Here is a 19106-nt window from a genome sequence, read left to right on the forward strand (position 1 = left end):
GGAGTTAGATGGGAACCATAACTTAATTTTGCGTGATGGCAGTGAAATATTCGGGAGCCATGGCGAAAGAAATGTAAGTCAACATTTTATGTTACAATTTTTCCCGATCGACGAACGAATAGGGCCTTTCCCGTGAAATTTGAGCACTTTATGGAATACTTATGTTCAATGCAGGGAAATAAATATCATTAGGAGGCTTACATGCAAGAAGTTCAGATAGCTACCGGTCCAGCGAACAGAGCAAGTTTGCTGGTTAAGCCATGCTCGTGTGAAGAACGAGGTATCACGGTTAACATGTTTATCATAGTTAAATATGTGAGCTTGGTTCCTAACAAGACTTTGTTGTTCATTTGTTCACAGGCGGAAGTATTCCTGAATTTATACAAACGAAACCTCTATAGTCAGCTCAACTACTGCAAATAATATATAGCGTTTGGAAAAATATATATGGTAGGATGAGTGCAAGCCATCTTTTTGCGTTATGATAAAATATTTAGTTATTTTGTGGCGGGAAGATAGACGATGACGTACAAGGTAGTTGGTAGGTAGGTAGTTAGTTGCTACAAGGTAGTGGTAGCAAATGGTGGCATAGCTATGACATAAATATTTCTCTTTCCATACTTTCGCAGATATGCATTTCGAAACATATCTTCATGATTAAAAAACCAAATTGTTTCTTTATGATCGATGAAGCAACCATACTCTAAAGCCGCGTTTGCACCAAGCATGAAACAGGCTGGCCCAATAGTATTTTACTATTCTCCAATACTTGGTGTTTTGCTTACTTTTCTGCTGCGACAAGTAGCGTCCACAGAAAACATTTCTAGAAAATCCTGACTCACTTATATCACAATTTTTCATGCGTGGTTATAAGTTAAATAACTACAAAGACATTTATGTCAAGGAAATTAAAGAGATATTTAAATAGCATATTTATTGAAAATCTAGCTTGATATCAATGAAGAATTGGCTTAGGTAACTAAACTTGTATGTCCGCTAAACAGCTTCTTTAGCACAGAAAAATACATGAGGTTGACCTTTGTCAAAACTAAGTCACTTCTTTCACAATTCAAACAGATCTTGCTCCAACACACTGCGCAGTTCGGGTAATACAGGCTTTTTCTCTTCACTAGTTGCACTAAACGTATCGTTGTTGTGGACATACAGAGCCATTATATAGAGCAGCCTTTGCGAAACGCCGCCTGTGTCAGCATAAAGGAAGCCCTTGCCAATCACTTTACTAAACCACAAGTGGACTAGATATGTCGGTGAACTGATTTCGTTTTTTCAGAATGATAGAGTGATGGGTTAGTCTGCACTGAGAGAAAAAACCTACTAAAGTGTTGGCAAAAACACAGCCTAAATAATTGAACGATTGACTGGCAAAGCCGATATACAGCAAGTGATGCCTGTAGCCAGCTTATGGGGAGGCACAGCTTGCCAGTTTGCACTCGCGCTGCAGTTTCGAACTCTCACGTGCGACATAACTCACGTATCGTGCTTTAGGCGGCTTATTTTGAATATATTCCGGTTATTTCCTGCCCCAAATTACAAATACACAAGTGAGCCAGCCTAACCAGCTCTGAATGTTGCCTCATCTCCTGACAGATACCTCTGCACACACCCCTTATCGCACCTTATCAATTGACAGTAACGTCCCGAAAGGGTTGCTATGAAAATAATTCACGTCATTTCAAATGAGTTTTTAAGACTAACGCCTCTCCGAAAAAATTCCGTTCATGGTTTTAGTCAGGCCCTTAGCCGGGGGAGTATGACCTAGCTCCCTTTCTCTCTTTTTTTCTGAAGTATATATGAAGAGAAGAACTCTACAGAACATGATAATAAAATTTTGTGAAATAGCGAATATTATCAGATAATAAGGCATTTGAAAAAAAAAAGAAATATCCAGGGGCCTGCTTTCTGTGCATATTCATGGCTGGTGTGCAACCGTGTCGCCTTTCTACACCTCTACTATTTACCAGTAGGATTTAAGCTCTATACGAAATACGCACGGCAGCAGTCTAAACACAATCTCAGCACAAAGAGACTGACTTTTGCTTTGCGACAGACCATACAAACACAGCCATGTACAATATGCGCAAAATATTACTCACAGGCACCTGCGTTTGGCAGGACAGTATGCCCCCAGTATTCACATAGCTACGCACGCCGATCTATAGGTATTGCTTAGAGCCAATATTAATTAAAAATCCAATTAACGACCTATTTGGGTGGCATATCGTCGTTGTATTCTATGAGGTATGATCTTGTGTGTACAAATGCAAGCCACTGAGTAATCAAGTTGAAACCAATCGAAAACTTACTCCCATAAATGATGCTTCTATGCATGGCCATGGTTTTCTCGTCGCAGCTATTTCAAGGCTGACATCGTCATTCTAATGGGTTCACAAGGATGGGTCGGTCCCCAGGGGGCTTGCATCGCCGCTCCTCCAAATGCAATCACCTCCCCGGAGCTACGCTACTTCGACCTGGTGAGTTGTCTCATCACACGTAAGAGCGCGCATTTTCCAGGTACCAAATAAATCACTTGCTTGGAAGCACGCAGACGTGTAATATTGCGGTCAAGCAACACAAAACTAGGGTAAGCACACTGATTGACCCAAAATTCTGTGTTGTCGTTCTTTATGTAGGAACCTTATGAGCAGATAGCAGACCTGTATTACCTGCTACGCCAATAAATCTTGATGTTGCCATTGCGCACTACTTGCCTGCACTAGATAGACATTTGGTGTAACATCATCAGTAGTCACTTCATCCCCGATTGAGAACATGACCTTAAGCTACTGAAGACTACCAGAAAACTCGTGTGTCAGCTGAAATTTCGAATTAGCTGCTCAGTGAGGTCATAATTTTTTTAACTTTAGTGGGACAGCACTCTCAGTTTCGGGAGAGACAACAAAGTGCTCTAGGAAATCACACCTCATACTAAAAAAAAGGCAAGAAGGATAAGTTGCAAACTCGCGATGAGAAATTAGTAAACAGGAGGCGGATGCTGGAGACGAGATTGCAGCATTGAAAACGACAAGTTCGCTTGTCTACACTTTGGCTCGGGCTCCAAGCCTACCCCTTGTTTATGAATTTCGCATATTCAGCAAAAAGCACGTGTAAGCGTTCTCGATGTCACCAGCTTTTCTCTCACCATAGAAACTCACTGACACCATCATGAGAGTACAACTCAGCTGTCTTGAAAAGTGCGCACACATTTTGATTCAGCTTTGCAGTCCGTACATCAGTGAAGTTTCCTGTTAGGTACTACGTAACTTTAATGTCCTCGAGCGGGGTACTTTGATTTAACAACTGCTTCATAGAAGAGCGAACTGCAACGAGTTCCTGTTTGTAGTGAACTTGATTGGCTGTCTCATCTACTACTATTGCGCCAATATGCGAACATAAAAAGTACATGGTCCACGTGTTTTCGCAGTTGCTTTACATGACCTGCTGCAACGAGTGGATTGAGTACGAAAAGTTTTGTGAGCAATGTTCCACCGCAAAGCAGCAAAACCGCAACATCCTGGAGTCAAAACTGTTTACACATTGAAGCTGTTACGCGCCAATTGTGAATACTAAATAAAAATAAAACCGATGGGGATGATGAAGAGGTGAAACTTCGTGAACCAGAGAGTTGCACAACCCCCTCCTCTGACTGAGGATAACGTGATGTAGGATATGACAGTGCACTTCCAGGAGCACCAAAGGCCCCGATGCCGCAACCGATAGCAAAACCTTGGCTGCAGTGCTAAACCAACAGTAAAACTAATGAAGTGCAAAATATCCCTCTTACAAAACCACAAAAATCTTCTTCAGGTTTCATACTGGCTGAATCTCAGTGTAAGCGATCAGAGACAGCTGTTTTAATACCTTTCTTCTGCATCCGAGAATGATTAATCGAGCCTTTATGGGCCTCAAAGTGTTGAAAGAATAATTCTACCAAGGTATTCTACCACTTTCTTTGCATTCAAAAAATGTATACGCAAAATATCCGAGCATATAACATTACCTTTTCAAATGAGCCAATGTTGACGAAGTTTGCGTCTTCCTAGGTGATATTATTCGGTGATAACGCGGAATATGGCACGTTAAGAAGCCGTGGCATTGCCGCAAGGGTGAAGCAATGAGTGCGATAAGACGAGATGTCCGTAAATCGTTCCTTACCTGAATTAGTATTTGTGAAGAGGTTTAAAGCACCGGAATGGCTCTGCGCTAGAATACACGACGGAACGCCGGAGTACTCATGTTATATTTTGCCTAAAAGTACATTTTCTTCCTCTTGTGCTCAGTAGCTTGCAACGGAAATCAGCTACGCCGGTGAACAACTAAGCCACTGAAGTCAGCCCTTTAAAAACTCATAAAAGCTTTGAATGAAGAATTTCGTTCTTTCATGGGGAAGGGATTACCTAATTTCAAGAAGTTTTTAAACATACTAAAGTGTTTCACTCTCAATGCCCAACGTGGAATATAAAATATTTATGTGGTGCTGTTCCAGCAGCGTATAATGCTAAACTTTGCGCTCATATAATGCATTGCTCGTTTCAGGGTTATTATTGGTATGCGGTGTCACTTGGAAGCACATTCCTCAAACCGTTGATAATTACTGGCCTCTCCTTCGAAATGTCGGCACTTCAGTACGTCATGAAGAATAAAATAAAATCACTCAACGAAAGTCTTTACAAGCCGTGCCTGTCCGTGAAGAGACAACGACAAGCGGTAAGTGTGGTTCGGAGTCATTCACTTGTTTCAACTAGTGCAACTCTGACTAAATCCGAAAGACAGAAAATTTATGTGTTCTTTTAACTCAAAGGTGTTTTATGCTAGGGTCAACCTAGAAAACTGTGACATATTTTAGACGCGGAAATGACGTCTAGGAACGTAAACGATGAAAACAGAAACATAAACAGTTTCGTCAACGGAGGTCATACCTAATCACTTCCTAGAAACGTTGCGAAAACATTCACCAGGTTGTGCTAGTGCATACAAAGTGGCGCCACTGACGTGCCGAACACACCATAGCTCCTCCCCCCCCCCGCGAATTTCGCTGGCGCTTGGTGACCAGATCTGAAGGGGAAATTAATCTGACAGAACTCGGTGCAGATGACGCATAGAAGAGCTCCCGTAACCCGCAGGAATTCAATAAGCTAATAAAAAACAACCCGTATAATGCACAATACATTTTCGAATCTCCTTTACCTGTGCCAGGGAAATTCTATATGCTTGCCTCAAACAAAAGCGTCATTGTCGGTGGAGCTTGGGGAGCCACCGGTTGAAATTAAAGGTGGCGCTAGCTGATAATCATTAAAGAAGTGTATTTTGTTTAGGGCGCACAGAAACTCTACCTCACCATTATTTACTGCAACCGGACTCGCTCAGACTAAGACTCGCGATAATATTACTCACCCTAACATACTCGACCTCAGACTCACGGCCCGATCTGTGTTTGAAAGAGTTTGACTGAGTCGACACATGAGCGAGTTTGCCGACCTAAGGTGTGGAACTCTACATGCGGGAATCACTGCGCGATGATGCTAAGCACTTTTACAGGTGTAATGATAACGGAGCTTCCTTTGATTTTTTATGTTATTTTTTCAGCTTTGTGCACAAACGAGTGACTCTGGCAGCACCACGGTATACCTGGGCAGTCCAATGTTTACGTACGGGATTATATCTAATTCGTCGAAAGTTCTTACAATGGGCGAGCTGAACGATACACTTGCTCTAAAGGTCAGTACTTGCACGGTGTCTCTCCTGTCTGTTTTTATGCACATGACAATGCAAGTTGGTTGGGCAGTATGTAGGAAAAAAATACAGCATATCCGCGGTCTGAATGATGATGATTGAGGCGAAGTGACCGTTTGTCCACCCGTCAGTGCATCCATCCGTCCTTCGAATCATGTTCGAGAATGCAGACGGCGTGCGGGTAACCCCGACAAGACGCGTTCCAAGGAAGATGAGCACAAGCGTATTCAACGCGACCGCCGCTCAGCTTTGTTCATGCCCCACCAACGATCCACCACGTACGGCAACTATTCAGGAGACTGAGAGAGACAGTTGTTCTCCGCGTACTCAGGCAAAGCGCGCGCAGCAGCCAATCAGAGAAGCACTTTGATGAGTAGCGGAAGAGTAATTCCCTGTATGTAATGAGACGAGAAAATGTGATTTTTTTTTACCTTCTTTTCTTTCTCGTCTCTTCTTTTCTCGCCTAGGCGTGACACGCGAAAGGGTTAACCCAAAAGAAGCTTCGCCCCTAAAAATGTGCGACGGAAGGCTTCTTGAAAATGCGTGACATGGCCTGCGTATTGAGTCGCATGAGATTGATCTCGCTTTCTATTAGTTGAACAAGAGAACTCTATGAAAAGTTTTTTTATTGTTTTCGGTACAACCTTAATTAAAAGCAACAGAAATTGCAGTCATATTCCCTGTTTCATAGGGAGTGTTAGGCTTCTCCGAAAATCGTGACATGGCGTGCGTATTGAATCCCGTCTGTCCAATCTCGACTTCAATTAGTTAAACAAGAAAACTACAAGTCTAGTTTGCTTAATGTTGTTGGTAGAATCCTAATGAAAAGCAACAGAGAATGCAGTCAGGTCTCCTCTTTTAGAAGAGACTGTATATTAGAATGTTCTAGGTGTGTTAGAGTAATTGAAAGATAAATGAAAAGAAAGTAAAGTATGTGAAGAGATAACATATCAGAGACCAATACTGTAACCTTCAGACAAGCGCTATAACTTCTGTCATTTAGCCTACGGCGGTGGTCATCCAATCGAGAATTTTATCGTGAATCTTTGTGGATCTGAATCGGTGAGGGTAGGTGCCCCACCGTCATAACGCCGAGTGTGAAACACATTGCGCAACACTCAGCCTCTCTATCGTCCTTCAATAAAACATGCTGGTTTTCAGTGAAGTTCTGTTAATAAAGAAACGTGTCTTTGACATAGTCTTTATTTTGTTTGGCCACATGCCTTGGGAGATTCGCTGCTGTAATCTATAGACTCATCTCCTGCGACAGTGGTTAGCGATACTATATTTTCCCAAATGTAGAGATATATTGGTTTCACACTTTTGATGCATTCCACCTATTAGATGAAGTTCCATCTTTTGGAGGTGGGCGCAAAGTGAAAAAATCTATTGAAAGCCTGATCTCTGCAAATGTTAGTCTAGAGAAGTATGACGAGATTGTGAATTACGGGACCATGCTGTTAGAGCTTCTCTATCGAGGCGTGGGTGGAGCGAGAGACAGAAGCGATGCCAGCTTTGGCGACGAGAAAGGCCACGATCCAGAGCGTTCTGTCTGCATCGCGGTTCCTGCATGCGAAGCCACGCAGTTTTATCCTTATTCGTGCGGCCAGCTTAGTAACACCAGCCCTGCAATGCACCGTTTCTGCCCTGTAGCACTTTGCGCGACTTCAAATGGCATCGAATGAAAGATCGAGAATAACGAATACGAATACTGAGCGACAATTTATAGGTTGTATGCTGTGAAGTCTGAGCCATCACCGTGCAAATGATTGGCTATCTGACAATGATTGAAGTGGTTGCCGCTCAGGTGCCCATATTGACTAGAAACCAGAGCGTTCTGATCGTAGCTCGTCGCTCGGGCTCCTCGAACCACGCTGCTGTCCACTTTTACATTGTCTGCTGCAGCACTAAGTGTGCAAAGAACACGCCAGGAGTCTCATGAAACGAGGAACGCGACAAAAAAAATTGTGGCTGACGTAGGTGAACTAAGGTGCGCGTTGAACAGCTCCACGTATCGAAGTTTTGCGAAGCCTTCGTTTATGGTGACCGTGATAGTGTTGCATGAAGGAACCAGGTACACGAGTGCTTCCATCGCGCAACAATATAGTGGTTTTGCAAATGATTTCGGTGGAAACCCGCAAGTGAGTGGGAGGGTTAAGAAAGGGAAAGAAGACAACCTGTCTGTAGAATGAAACCACAAGAAAATGCAAAGAATTTTTGAGAAATGAAAGCGTATTAGTTGCCGAAAGTTGTGTCCTGGTCCGAGTTTCGAAACCGGGACCAACGCCTTTCTGGGGTGGTTATCTCAATTGGCAAAACAACCCCCTGTAAGAGCTTTGGTCTCAGGTGCGATCCCTGGACCAAGATTTAATTTGTGGCAACTAAGAAGCTTTTCTTACTGGTAAATCCGCAGGGATTTCCTTCTGGCTTCATGCTTTAAAGAAATAGTTGTCTTTTTTGCCTTTCCTAGCGCAGTGGTATCGAGGCGTACAACGCCAACATTCTCGATATACCATAGCTTCCAGAGTGATCGTGTATGCCGTGTTAAGAAGGCTGCCAGAGGAAGAGCACTGTCAAGGGCTATGGTTGCCTAGCGGCTATTGACAAGATTGGTTCAAGAATAAAAGAACTGGTGTAAAGGTATAGACGGATGTTCCAGTTAGCATCGCAATCAGATTTACACAACGTCATTCATGACATTTTATTTTCAACCAAAAAAATGTATGTTTCTGAAGGTTGTTAATACAGATTACAATCTCAGTCGTGAGCGAAATCGTGAACGCTTGGCCCCACTTCCAAATATTTCGCCTTTGTAAAATGAATATGGGAGGTTCAGAAATGTAGAATAGATTCCTTGGGAATTGTGAAATAAAGGGGAGAAGCTGGTGGTCAGTCTCGAATGTTGCTATATGAGAAATAGATGCAGCTGCAATGTATATCGTCATAGCTTGCTTCGTTGATCGTAACCCTCTGCTGCACTTACACATTCTGTTAACTAAGATAACCGAATAACATAAATTATTATATTTCGTCACTTACAGTTCGCCTACGCGACACGGACCTTCGGAGAATTGCGTGCACGTACGGCGTGGCTTCTGTACAACGTGCACAATCTGGGCATCGGCAACCAATGCGGCGATCGTCCGTTCTACGTTATTCGTCAGTTTTGTTATTCCCTGAAGGGCTCCTCAAATGTTGGGTGCCAGGGCAGCAACTTTTTCATTAATTAAACATGTATATATAGCTAATGAATCAATGAATGTGGCTACGAACAAATGGAGAACAAGGTCGGGAGTTCTTCCGATATGGGGTGATCTATCTATCTATCTATCTATCTATCTATCTATCTATCTATCTATCTATCTATCTATCTATCTATCTATCCATCTATCTATCTATCTATTTATCTATCTATCTATCCATCCATCTATTCATCAATCTGTGTCATACAAAAGAGAGCGCACTCAGGGGAAATTTTGCACGATTTCACAGAGCTGCTACCAATGTAATAAAACATGTATATTTATCAAACCCAATATAACCTTTCCCCTGCCTTGTACCTGTGCCAAAAATAGCACTATTGTTTTAAAAATTTCATATTAGCATTTCCAAACATGTCACTTGCCTACCTGTAAGTGCTGTTGAAGACGTGCTAAAGCAGTTGCCAAACTTTCCCGACATCATGAAGTGAGCTTCAATGATTGTTTTTCTGATTTTGTGTCTTCTGTTCGCCAAAGTAGTCATTTCTCTAAAGTCTTGATTATATACACAAATAAAGCGCTATTGAGCGAGATTCTCCTCGATTGCAAACAAAAGATTGTGCATTCCTGGAGCCTTTCATTTAGGCTCCTGCCCATTTGCTCAATGTAAAATGCACCGCAGGTAAAGGCAATCCTGTGCACTAATCGTGAACCTTACACTCGACAAGTTTTTCAACGTGCCTGACACCACATGCTTCATCTCTGGCGTTTTTCACAACCCGGCAATTTGACTAAATTTCACTGTTCTACACAAGCCTACCAGTTCTTTGGGTGCCAAGAAATGCACTTGCATACCATTCTGGGATGCCACTTTTCTCAATCAATGCGCTAAACTGTGCATGTATACGGTGGCACTGACAGAGGATTCTTATTTCTGTCATTTAACTTAACTGTGCTGTTGTTCTCTTTTAGGCAGCGCTCTATCTCAGTTGACAAGATCCCCTTTGGATAACCACTCTTTTTTAAGCCCTTTCTTTGCAGTCTCAAATTTTGGCCTGTTCTGCGCTGACACAATAATTTATTCGCCTTCAACAAGCAGAATTTTGTAATGCATCATTTCATAAGTTTTGTGTGATTACATTCAAACGGCAAGATAGGTTTACCACTGCGTGCCTTGTCCACTCAGCACACCTGCTCTAATTAAGCACTGATTTGAAAGTATAGGAACTGCAGCCAGTTGTCCACCGTGAATTCGACGGTGGCTGCTAGACCGTTATGTAACGGTTGAAAAATAAGAACAAACGCTGTGCATACCAGAAACCATGCTAGTGTCGACAGTAATGCACAAAAGGTAGTATGTTAGGTTTGACCTATTCGGTGCTCTAACATGTCACATCAACACTTGTGTCACCGCCCTCAATAATTTATTTGCCATGCCCTCTGCGTGCCGATTCAGTTCAAAAATAACAGCTTGTCCTGTTGTAATCGTGATTGTGTGCGTAGAAAAAGTTCTTAACGATTTAGAGTTCGATGTACTCTACTATGGGAGAGCAGAAAGCCGTCCCGTGGGCCTTACGTTGCACGTGCAACATAACTATCGCAATACCAAAGTTCGCGAATGACAGTTTCGGTCTTGACTTTCGCACAACTACCACTGGTTTGCGTGTAGAATTTTATTGTCTTGCACTTTGCGGTATTCACAATACTACTTTTCCGCAATAATCTTCCGCGAAATCGGCAAAACTTACAATCAATTTGTCCATTTACAAATACATGAAAGCATACCTTAACATTGAATTATTTTATGTGCTGGTGAACACAGAACTGTGTAGCGTCATTTTCATGATGCGAATAAGGTAAGGAAAAAGGCGTTGCCTATTGGTGACAGACAAATCTCTAGAGAAACTGTGACTCAGTTACCAAATGGATGAGTCGGAAATGCTGATCGCTATTCCATGAATGAAACATGGCATTGCTGGCATGACTGCATTTGACATTCTTTCCACTCTTGACACGCACGACGTCACCATCTGGCAGCCAAGCAGTGCAGTACTGATTTGAAGTGTTACATAAATCATTGTGCTAAGCAGGTAGAAGCGAGAATCGCATAGTTTCTTGCCGATAAAGAAATTACGTTACACAGCTTGTGATCTTCAAAAGAAATGGTGGAAAGCCATAGTCTGAAAAGCCGTAGAACTACATATCCTTCCCCAAAGACCGGAGCTATGGCTTACGTGTGCAGTATTCTCTAGAAACCGGAGAGCACGATAGCATCAGTTTTCCCGGCGGGTGTAGTTATGAAAGTTGACCACAGCTGTCATCAGCTTCATAACGTCACACTCGTTGTTCCAGTTTTGATACCACCCCTCAACCCTATCACTAATTTTCAGCGGAAACCACACTTGCAGTGTTCGAGAAGCTTGAGATCTATAGTTGATTGTTTTGTTAGGATAGCGCCCACTACGCGAACATTACAGAATATTCTGAAACCAACGTGGGGGCTACGGATAACGGAAGAATATTCGATGGCGAGTGTATAAATGCTGATGCGTTTTACCGCTTGTCAGTTCATCGACGGCCGACGGTCTGTTCACTCTTATCGGTGTTACAGTGTCCTGCTGTAATCCAACGTTCCATTTACGGGCCACAACTTCAGACAAATAAACAGTTTCATCTAAACGTACTGTCTGCTCCTTCATCCGCGTCACGACCCCGTGACAATATCGTAAGGCTGAGTTCAAAATTTCTCACGCAAGCAAACACTCTAAGACTGTTATAAAATATACAAACTTTTGGGTTATTTTCACAAAGTTTCCGTCATCACACTTTCCACACCCTTAATGCCTCGTATCAGTCGTTGTCGTCCAAGAATTATGTGCAAAAATCACAACTTTAGTCCGTGCTTACGTACTTATCACTTTAACTGCAGAAACGCAATCTTTCTCATCAATATTCAGGTAGCGTTTCACAGAAATGTTGACGTTTAAATTAGTAGTTATTACGTAATGTATTTTCAAAATGACTTTTTTGTGTAAAGATTCTGGCTCAGATTACGTCAGTGCTATGTAGACTTTTAAAGTAAATATATTCTTTTCGCACAATGATTTCCCCACCGATAAGGAAATAATACATTTTCTATATGAATATTATTGCCGCTAACCAGTATTGAGGCTATGAACCAGTTTTCCTATAGGTGACAACAGTTTTAACAGTCGATACGAACCGACAACGCTACTATTGTCTTAGCAGCAGTTTTGATTTCCGCAACTGGGCTCACTACTCTTCATTCTTATTGATACTGTAACCTCTATTAGCGCTGAAAAAAAGTTTGGGCTATATATTTTTTCCAATTCAATGTCGATCCATTTGAGTAGGCAGGTCTCAGTGATGGCAAGAATATGCATGACCATCACTTCACGGGAGATGACAACATTCCCTTGAACCTTGCTGTCAATAGTCTGTACTGAAAATGTCTGTAAAATGCACATATTTATTCTTGACTAATGTTCTGGATGGGTATGAGCTATTGAAATGTTGCATTATCATCATTTTTATCATCATCACCTCTTGCTCCACATGAACAACTCTTCTCCCTTATTATGTTTCAAGCGAAACCAACTGTGCAACGTACCTAGCAGGTAAACACCCGACTACTTCCGCAGCTTAACTTGTTGGAACGTGAATGAGCTAGTCGGCTGAGCAAATGGGCAGCATTATGGTCACGTTTCGAACCAGGCAGAGATAGAAGCAAGGGTCTGTTTTTTTGTCAGAGCTGTTCCTTGTTGCTCATGAATGCGATATCAGTTTCTGACTTATGCACTGTGCTTACAGTAATGATCTGTGTGCTTGCCTTGAACTAGATGACACAAAAATCCACTTTGATTGAATGAAATAAGAAACCGCCGTGAACTAAATATCTCTTTTTTAGAGCCATTAGGAGCTCCGAGCTACAAATTACCTTCCTTTTTGACTAGGAGTGGGTACGCGCTATCTGGACTGACTTGCCGGCCTGACATACTTATCATTCAATAGCCGATGTTTATTTGCTATCAGCGCACTTTCTTGCCGTGGTACCAATTGGCACCTGATATATTTGTGCCCTCCCTGCGGTGTGTTGTGGCGTCTCTCATAATCATATAGTGGTTTTGGTGCGTTAAACCCCACATATTAATCAATGCGGTGCGTCGTGTTCTGTTTCTTCTAGTTTGGATTGCCTTGTGGCGCCTGGTACGGCACCGATGTGCACAGGCCTGTGTATCAAGGTGTATATATGTGTAAATAAAAGAGTTGGTAACGATCAATCGCACGAGGCGCACGTGTACAACAGCGATCTGCGTCTCGTCGTGTGGTGACACTGCGGCGTTCACGCCGGCTGCGTCGGTGGGCTGCGTTCTTCGTAATGTGTCTTGATGCCGGGGCGGCCAAGACGCAATAATACATTCCCCTTATCTATGAGGGGATAATAAGAAATGCATTGAATTGAGTTTTTAAGAAGGAGTAAGGAGCCATCTGGCGGAGCCACTTACACTCGTCGACAAGTTTATCCGTTGGCAATGGTTTATGTGGTGCACAAAATTATGGCAGACTTCTTCATCATTGCGAGTGGGCTAAATTTGCCATGAATTTGACAAATGAAAGAACAATGACCTTGATGTTTAATGTGAATGGTTATTATGGCTGCCCAGAGGCTCCGGGACCTAGTGTCCGTAGAAGCGTGCACAATATTTAGTCAAATATTGACAGGAGAGCCTGCTCAAATTAAAAATCTAGCTCTCATCGAATTTTAGAATTGAGCCGTTGCTCATGTGGTAGCCATCCTCAAGTCAATACTGGTACCTTACAACGGTTACCATTGTGTAAAACATTGAAGCCTACTAATACTTGTTCCACAGTTGCAAGGTGAGACATTTTTACTAGAGTACAATTAGACATGTAACCGCTATATAAAATGACCATCAAACTGCGAATGGCTCCACTCGCAACTGAGTCTATTCTCAGTTCAGCTGTAATATACGTATACGTATTAAGCATGCGCATTGGGCATGGCCACGCAGGCAGCTCAAAATTTGCTGGATAAGAGGAATTCCAAAGTTCTAAGAACAACCACCTTCACGCAGAACTACATGTGTGTAACCTGCATTCATTTTTTACAACATTAAAAAAGAGACTAGACCTCCGAATGCCCCTGTTTTGGATGACTATACTTAATGGCTGCTCCACTGCGTTATTCGAGAGATGAATTGAGGTAACTAGGACAACGCCTTATAACAAGAATGTTGCTGTATACAAGATGCTTAAAAGGATTTAGTCTTCAATACGCATGACATAGTTTTCGTTTCCGTCAAACAACGCATTTGAAACTCGCAACGACGTGATTATGTGTGGACTACGTGTGGCGGTTCGTTTTCAGGTCCTGGCTCTGTCGACTGCAAAAGTAGCTCAACCGCTTCCTGGTTGCGGGAACACATCAACACTCGAGTCGACTCTTACCGAAAATATAGTGTAGGGATACCTGATAATGGGTAAGCTATTTCGGAGCTAATCGCATACTTTATTAGGTGCTTAACTAGTAATAGCACCACCAGCTTGGTGCCTCTATTGAATACAGTCCATGAGACGCCAGCATCCGGTGTACAGCCACAAATTCGGATTTTAGAAAAGGGGCGATGGTGGTAGTTGGCTTTAAAATTATGCTGCCTGCTCTAAGAAATACACAGCACCGCCCTGGCCATTCTTTTTTTTTAGTATTGACAAGGACATGAGCTACCTTGCTTTCTTTTGTGATGCGGTGTGTTCCCGTGGCCGCCTGTAAATTACACGCCAGCATTTTCGTTTTGTTTTAGGAATACAAGTTGTTCCTTTATTATATTATGAGCCCAATTGTCGCCTTCAACTTGACTTCCCTAGAAAGTATGTTTTAATTAAATGGTGTCGCCCATCGGAAGTATGAAAAGCGGTAGATTTCTCGTCATGATTTGCTGACGTCTACTCTATGAACTCAGGCTCATCTATATACTCCTGCGTAAACTTGCGTTTCATATATGTAGGTTGCACTGTTACTATGTTCTGTAGACGGGCGTATTTAGGCGCAGATTGAAGGCTATGTTTGCTGTTCATAAGTAGCTCTGCTTATGCTAACCTAGCGAGTATTCGTTATGCCGTTATGCAGCGCGTTTAAAAATTTTGGATGTTTAAGGCAGAGAGTAAAGATGTTTTAGGCGTGTTGTCTTGAAAAGGCCAGTGTAATAAAACTCTTGACGTGTTCTTATAGCGTTGACAGATGACAATCTTTATTGTGTCGTGCCTCCATGACCACTGATGGGGCTGGTGACTACTTCAATGCAGGTTATGCTCTTTCAATGACGCTGGTGTCTCGATCTCCTGACATAATGCTAGGACTTTTATGTAGGGTTGACCACTAGGTAAACGATGTGCTTTAGCCCCTTCTATGCAGCGTATTGTGGCCGCATGTCTTCTCTAGATGACCTTCGGAAGCAATTTTCTCAAAATACGTTGCGTAGTGAAGTTTGTCTAAAGGCATGCACGTTCTTCTTTCACAGAGGAGTCTGCATTCGCATCTAGCATCGCAAAGCCTCCTAAGTTAGACTCCGGAATTTCGCGTAAGTGTCCCTTTTAATGCAAGACGCTTTTTATAGAAATGTAAAGTAAATAACAAAAATACTGACTTGCTTAAATCGTAGTTATTGTAGAAGTTAAGGTGTCTCAGCCCAAGTAAGCGGTGAGGCCCCGTTTCAGCCGTTACCAAAATAAGGAAAAGTGACACAAAATTCTATTTGAAGTCAGGCAGTCAAAATAACTCGCACAATGTACTCATCCTTTGCAGTGAGGAAAAGGCATGCACCAATTGATTGTTAAATATGATAAAAAATGTTAAACGAGATTGATATATGTGCTTCACCTCTGTGTCCCTCGTTATATATATATATATAAATATATATATATATATATATATATTTATATATATATATATATATATATATATATATATATATATATATATATATATATATATATATATATATATATATATATATATATATATATATACGAACTCATCGGAAATTTTCCGACAATGTAGCGAGCAGGCGAGCAGAAGAGTAATTTGAAAAGCAACACTTTAGATTTATTCTACTATTCTGACGAATACGCGGGCATTTATTCACCATTAGAGGGAAGGTATTAGGGAAGAGAACAGTAACATATCTCCCGCTCGCAGTTCTCATGTACCTGCTTCCACACTCAAATGAAAACGGTTTCTCCAAAGCATAAAGGTAGAAACTACGAAGTCGCCTTCCGAATTGTCCAGTAATTCGTTTGTAAGTGAGCGCTGCAGCAGTGGCTTCATCGTCTTCCACGTCATTAAAATGTTGGCACCATAGCCATTTTTACGGCAGCCAAGAATCATTTCGGAACATGTGACCTGAACAAGTATTTCCATAACTTGTGCCCAGGAACTATCCCATAGTCGCGTGCTAAATCTGGTGCATGTGATTCCTTGTTTCTCTTTCTGTTTCTGTTTGTTATGTTTTCATACGTATCGCTAACCATGCTTGAACGAACACTCTGAAGCAAGAAAATAGTAAATCTTTAAACACATAATAATCATTGGATGTACGTCCTTTACTGGAAATATGCGGCACCAAAACGTTATCTTCGGTTGTAAAGGTGTCTAAGAATTAGTTTAAATCTTCATGCTTGTACTTTTAGGTAATTTTCAGCACTTTTAAATCATTCACTGATAAATTGTGCACAAATATTTCGCAAAACAGTTTTTCTTGAAGCACCGTATTTTTGACGGTTCATTTAATGTTTCCTTATTCTCTTCAGCTTCAGAGCCCTCTGATTCGTGAGTTATCATTTTCACAGTAGCTCTATTTTTTTTGTGACTTCCAAGGGTAAAAATTTTAATAACACGGCTCAGACAAACAACGAGAACAGGAAATGTACTAACAAGTTGAATTGTCTTTACGTATACCGAACCATGTTTTCTACCATCTTTGACAAAGTCTGTCGCACATACCAACTATCGGTCGATTGCTTGTAACGAATGGTAACACTCGACACCATAGCGGAACCAATGATAGCTGTGAGCTGTTAGTCGGAATAACTACAACAAATGTTGCTAAAAACATCTCCGAGAAATAGTAAGCTAGATGAATTTTTTTATCATAAGGAGTTTGAGCTAGTTGTCAGGTTTTCGGCCAAGGCTTTCCGCAGTAACGTTATATGCTGTGAAGTTAAAAAAACGAAACTGCCTGGTTATTGAGGTGGCCAGTTTTTATATGGTACAGCACATATAACATGACAATCTTACAAATGACGCCACGGCAAGCTCATGCGTTTTAGTCGACATACATACTTATAGCCGTAAAGCTGGCTTAGTGGATAAAGTGCCCGCAGTTTCTGGCTCGAAATCTCCTGGTTTCACTCCAGCCCATGGTATATTTCCGGATGTAGGCAAAATGCCAGAAACCAGTTTTATATGCAATTTCAGTGACCGTGCCAGGAGTCACCCGGACAGAAGCGATAGAAGGACACGGTACAGCGCTGTACCGTGTCCTTCTATCGCTTCTGTCCGGGTGTTTCGCGCTGTTAACCACGATGAATGCTCACCAACTAGCCCAGTTTTCCATCGTGCCAGGAGTGCCGAAGACCGATGTTACCTGGAGTTGATTTGGGATATAAACCACATCAGTTTGCCTAACTGGGCGGGTTGGTGAGCAACACGAAGCCAAAATAAACTTACTTTCAGAAGAGAAGACATTGGAATTGGCAATCAGTATGCTATGTTATCTTGAATAATAATAATAATAATAATAATAATAATAATAATAATAATAATAATAATAATAATAATAATAATAATAATAATAATAATAATAATAATAATAATAATAATAATAATAATAACAATAATAATAATAATAATAATAATAATATCGAACTATTTATATCACTTTTTATTGTTTTTATCATTATTATGGCGTGGACAATTCCAGAACAATTTTGACGCGAGGAATTTTTCTTAACGCGCACCTCATGCTCGTACCTTGTGGTGAACGTGGTAGCTTTATGTGGCTAGGCTGATTTCCTACAAGCTGAGCTCAAAACACACGTCAAGGCACTCAATTTTTCTCCATGAGGAAGTCATTTTCAAATGAGTGTAGAGCTTTATGGCATCAGAGCACGTACATTTGGTTCTCTGGTAGCAGCCTTAGACAGCATTGCCTGTGTATTCTTAGCCAGTAACACTTACGCAAGATCGGTTCACTTTATGCAGTCGTGGCAGTCTCGTTTGTGAGTAACAGCCACGGCGAGGTGAGTTTATTTTCGTATTTTCGCCACGAATGACATAGCTACGGTGTTATTTCCTAAACGTTTTCTGTGTAGCACTTTCACAAAGTTACTCGTAACAATACTACAAAGCATTGTTATGCAATATGGAATTGTACATAAGCAAGTTCAAAATAATGTTTGCAGAGTATTCACTGAACCTACTAGGACCATGTTTACATGCCTGACAGTTAGACATAGGTTAGACATTAAGTGTTAATTACTTGCTTAGAACAAATTAATTTTGTCGTACATCTTTTTTATGGCGTGCAAATGTTTTCACGTACTAATTGAAACAGAGCAGTAAACAAATTTCTGTGCAGTGAGTCTGATCGCCGGGAAATCATACTGGCAGCGCTAATGTGTGTCAACCTGGTGGCTATGATAAGCCTTGCGGCTCTCTTCGTCATGGAATCCAGCAATGTTGGTGAGCAACGCTTCTTCGCTGCACACTCTCTGAGCATGTGACACGTGAAAACTCTGCGCCATTTCAACAAGTTTTAAGCATGGTCGGAAAACGCAGCTGATAGGTAGCCCAGTCTCCATAGAACACGCGATGGAAACATTATACTGCAGAACATTCAATTGATTGTGTGCGTAGTTTTCAAAATCAAATAGAAATGTTCAGCTGTTCTTGCTACAGTTCAGCTATTTTTTTGCTACAGGTGGCCATGTTGCCATTTTTATTTAGCTGCACGTCATAAAATGACGATAAATATATGTACAAATGATGAACGCACAGACATATGTTGAAGAGTTGCAGATAATTATATAATCAGTTGTTTGGACTTGCGAAACGAT

At 41.5% G+C, this 19106-nt stretch overlaps 1 protein-coding gene across 2 annotated transcripts in view; it reads left to right on the top strand.

Moving 5' to 3' along the window:
- LOC142769303 (uncharacterized) overlaps window positions 1-15571 on the top strand; it is a 28712-nt gene extending 13141 nt beyond the window's left edge. The window contains exons 4-7 of one of the 2 annotated variants that reach the window (XM_075872436.1): window positions 2372-2492; window positions 4555-4725; window positions 5605-5736; window positions 15512-15571. In XM_075872436.1, coding sequence (XP_075728551.1) covers window positions 2372-2492; window positions 4555-4725; window positions 5605-5736; window positions 15512-15556 — 469 coding nt within the window. In that variant the 3' untranslated portion in view covers window positions 15557-15571. Of the gene's footprint in view, window positions 1-2371; window positions 2493-4554; window positions 4726-5604; window positions 5737-8792; window positions 9293-15511 lie in introns of those variants that run through there. The other variant, XM_075872435.1, reaches the window with a different exon arrangement.
- Window positions 15572-19106: the final 3535 nt, after the last annotated feature.

This window comes from Rhipicephalus microplus, chromosome 8 (genome assembly GCF_043290135.1).
Source record: "Rhipicephalus microplus isolate Deutch F79 chromosome 8, USDA_Rmic, whole genome shotgun sequence".
NCBI lineage: Eukaryota > Metazoa > Arthropoda > Arachnida > Ixodida > Ixodidae > Rhipicephalus > Rhipicephalus microplus.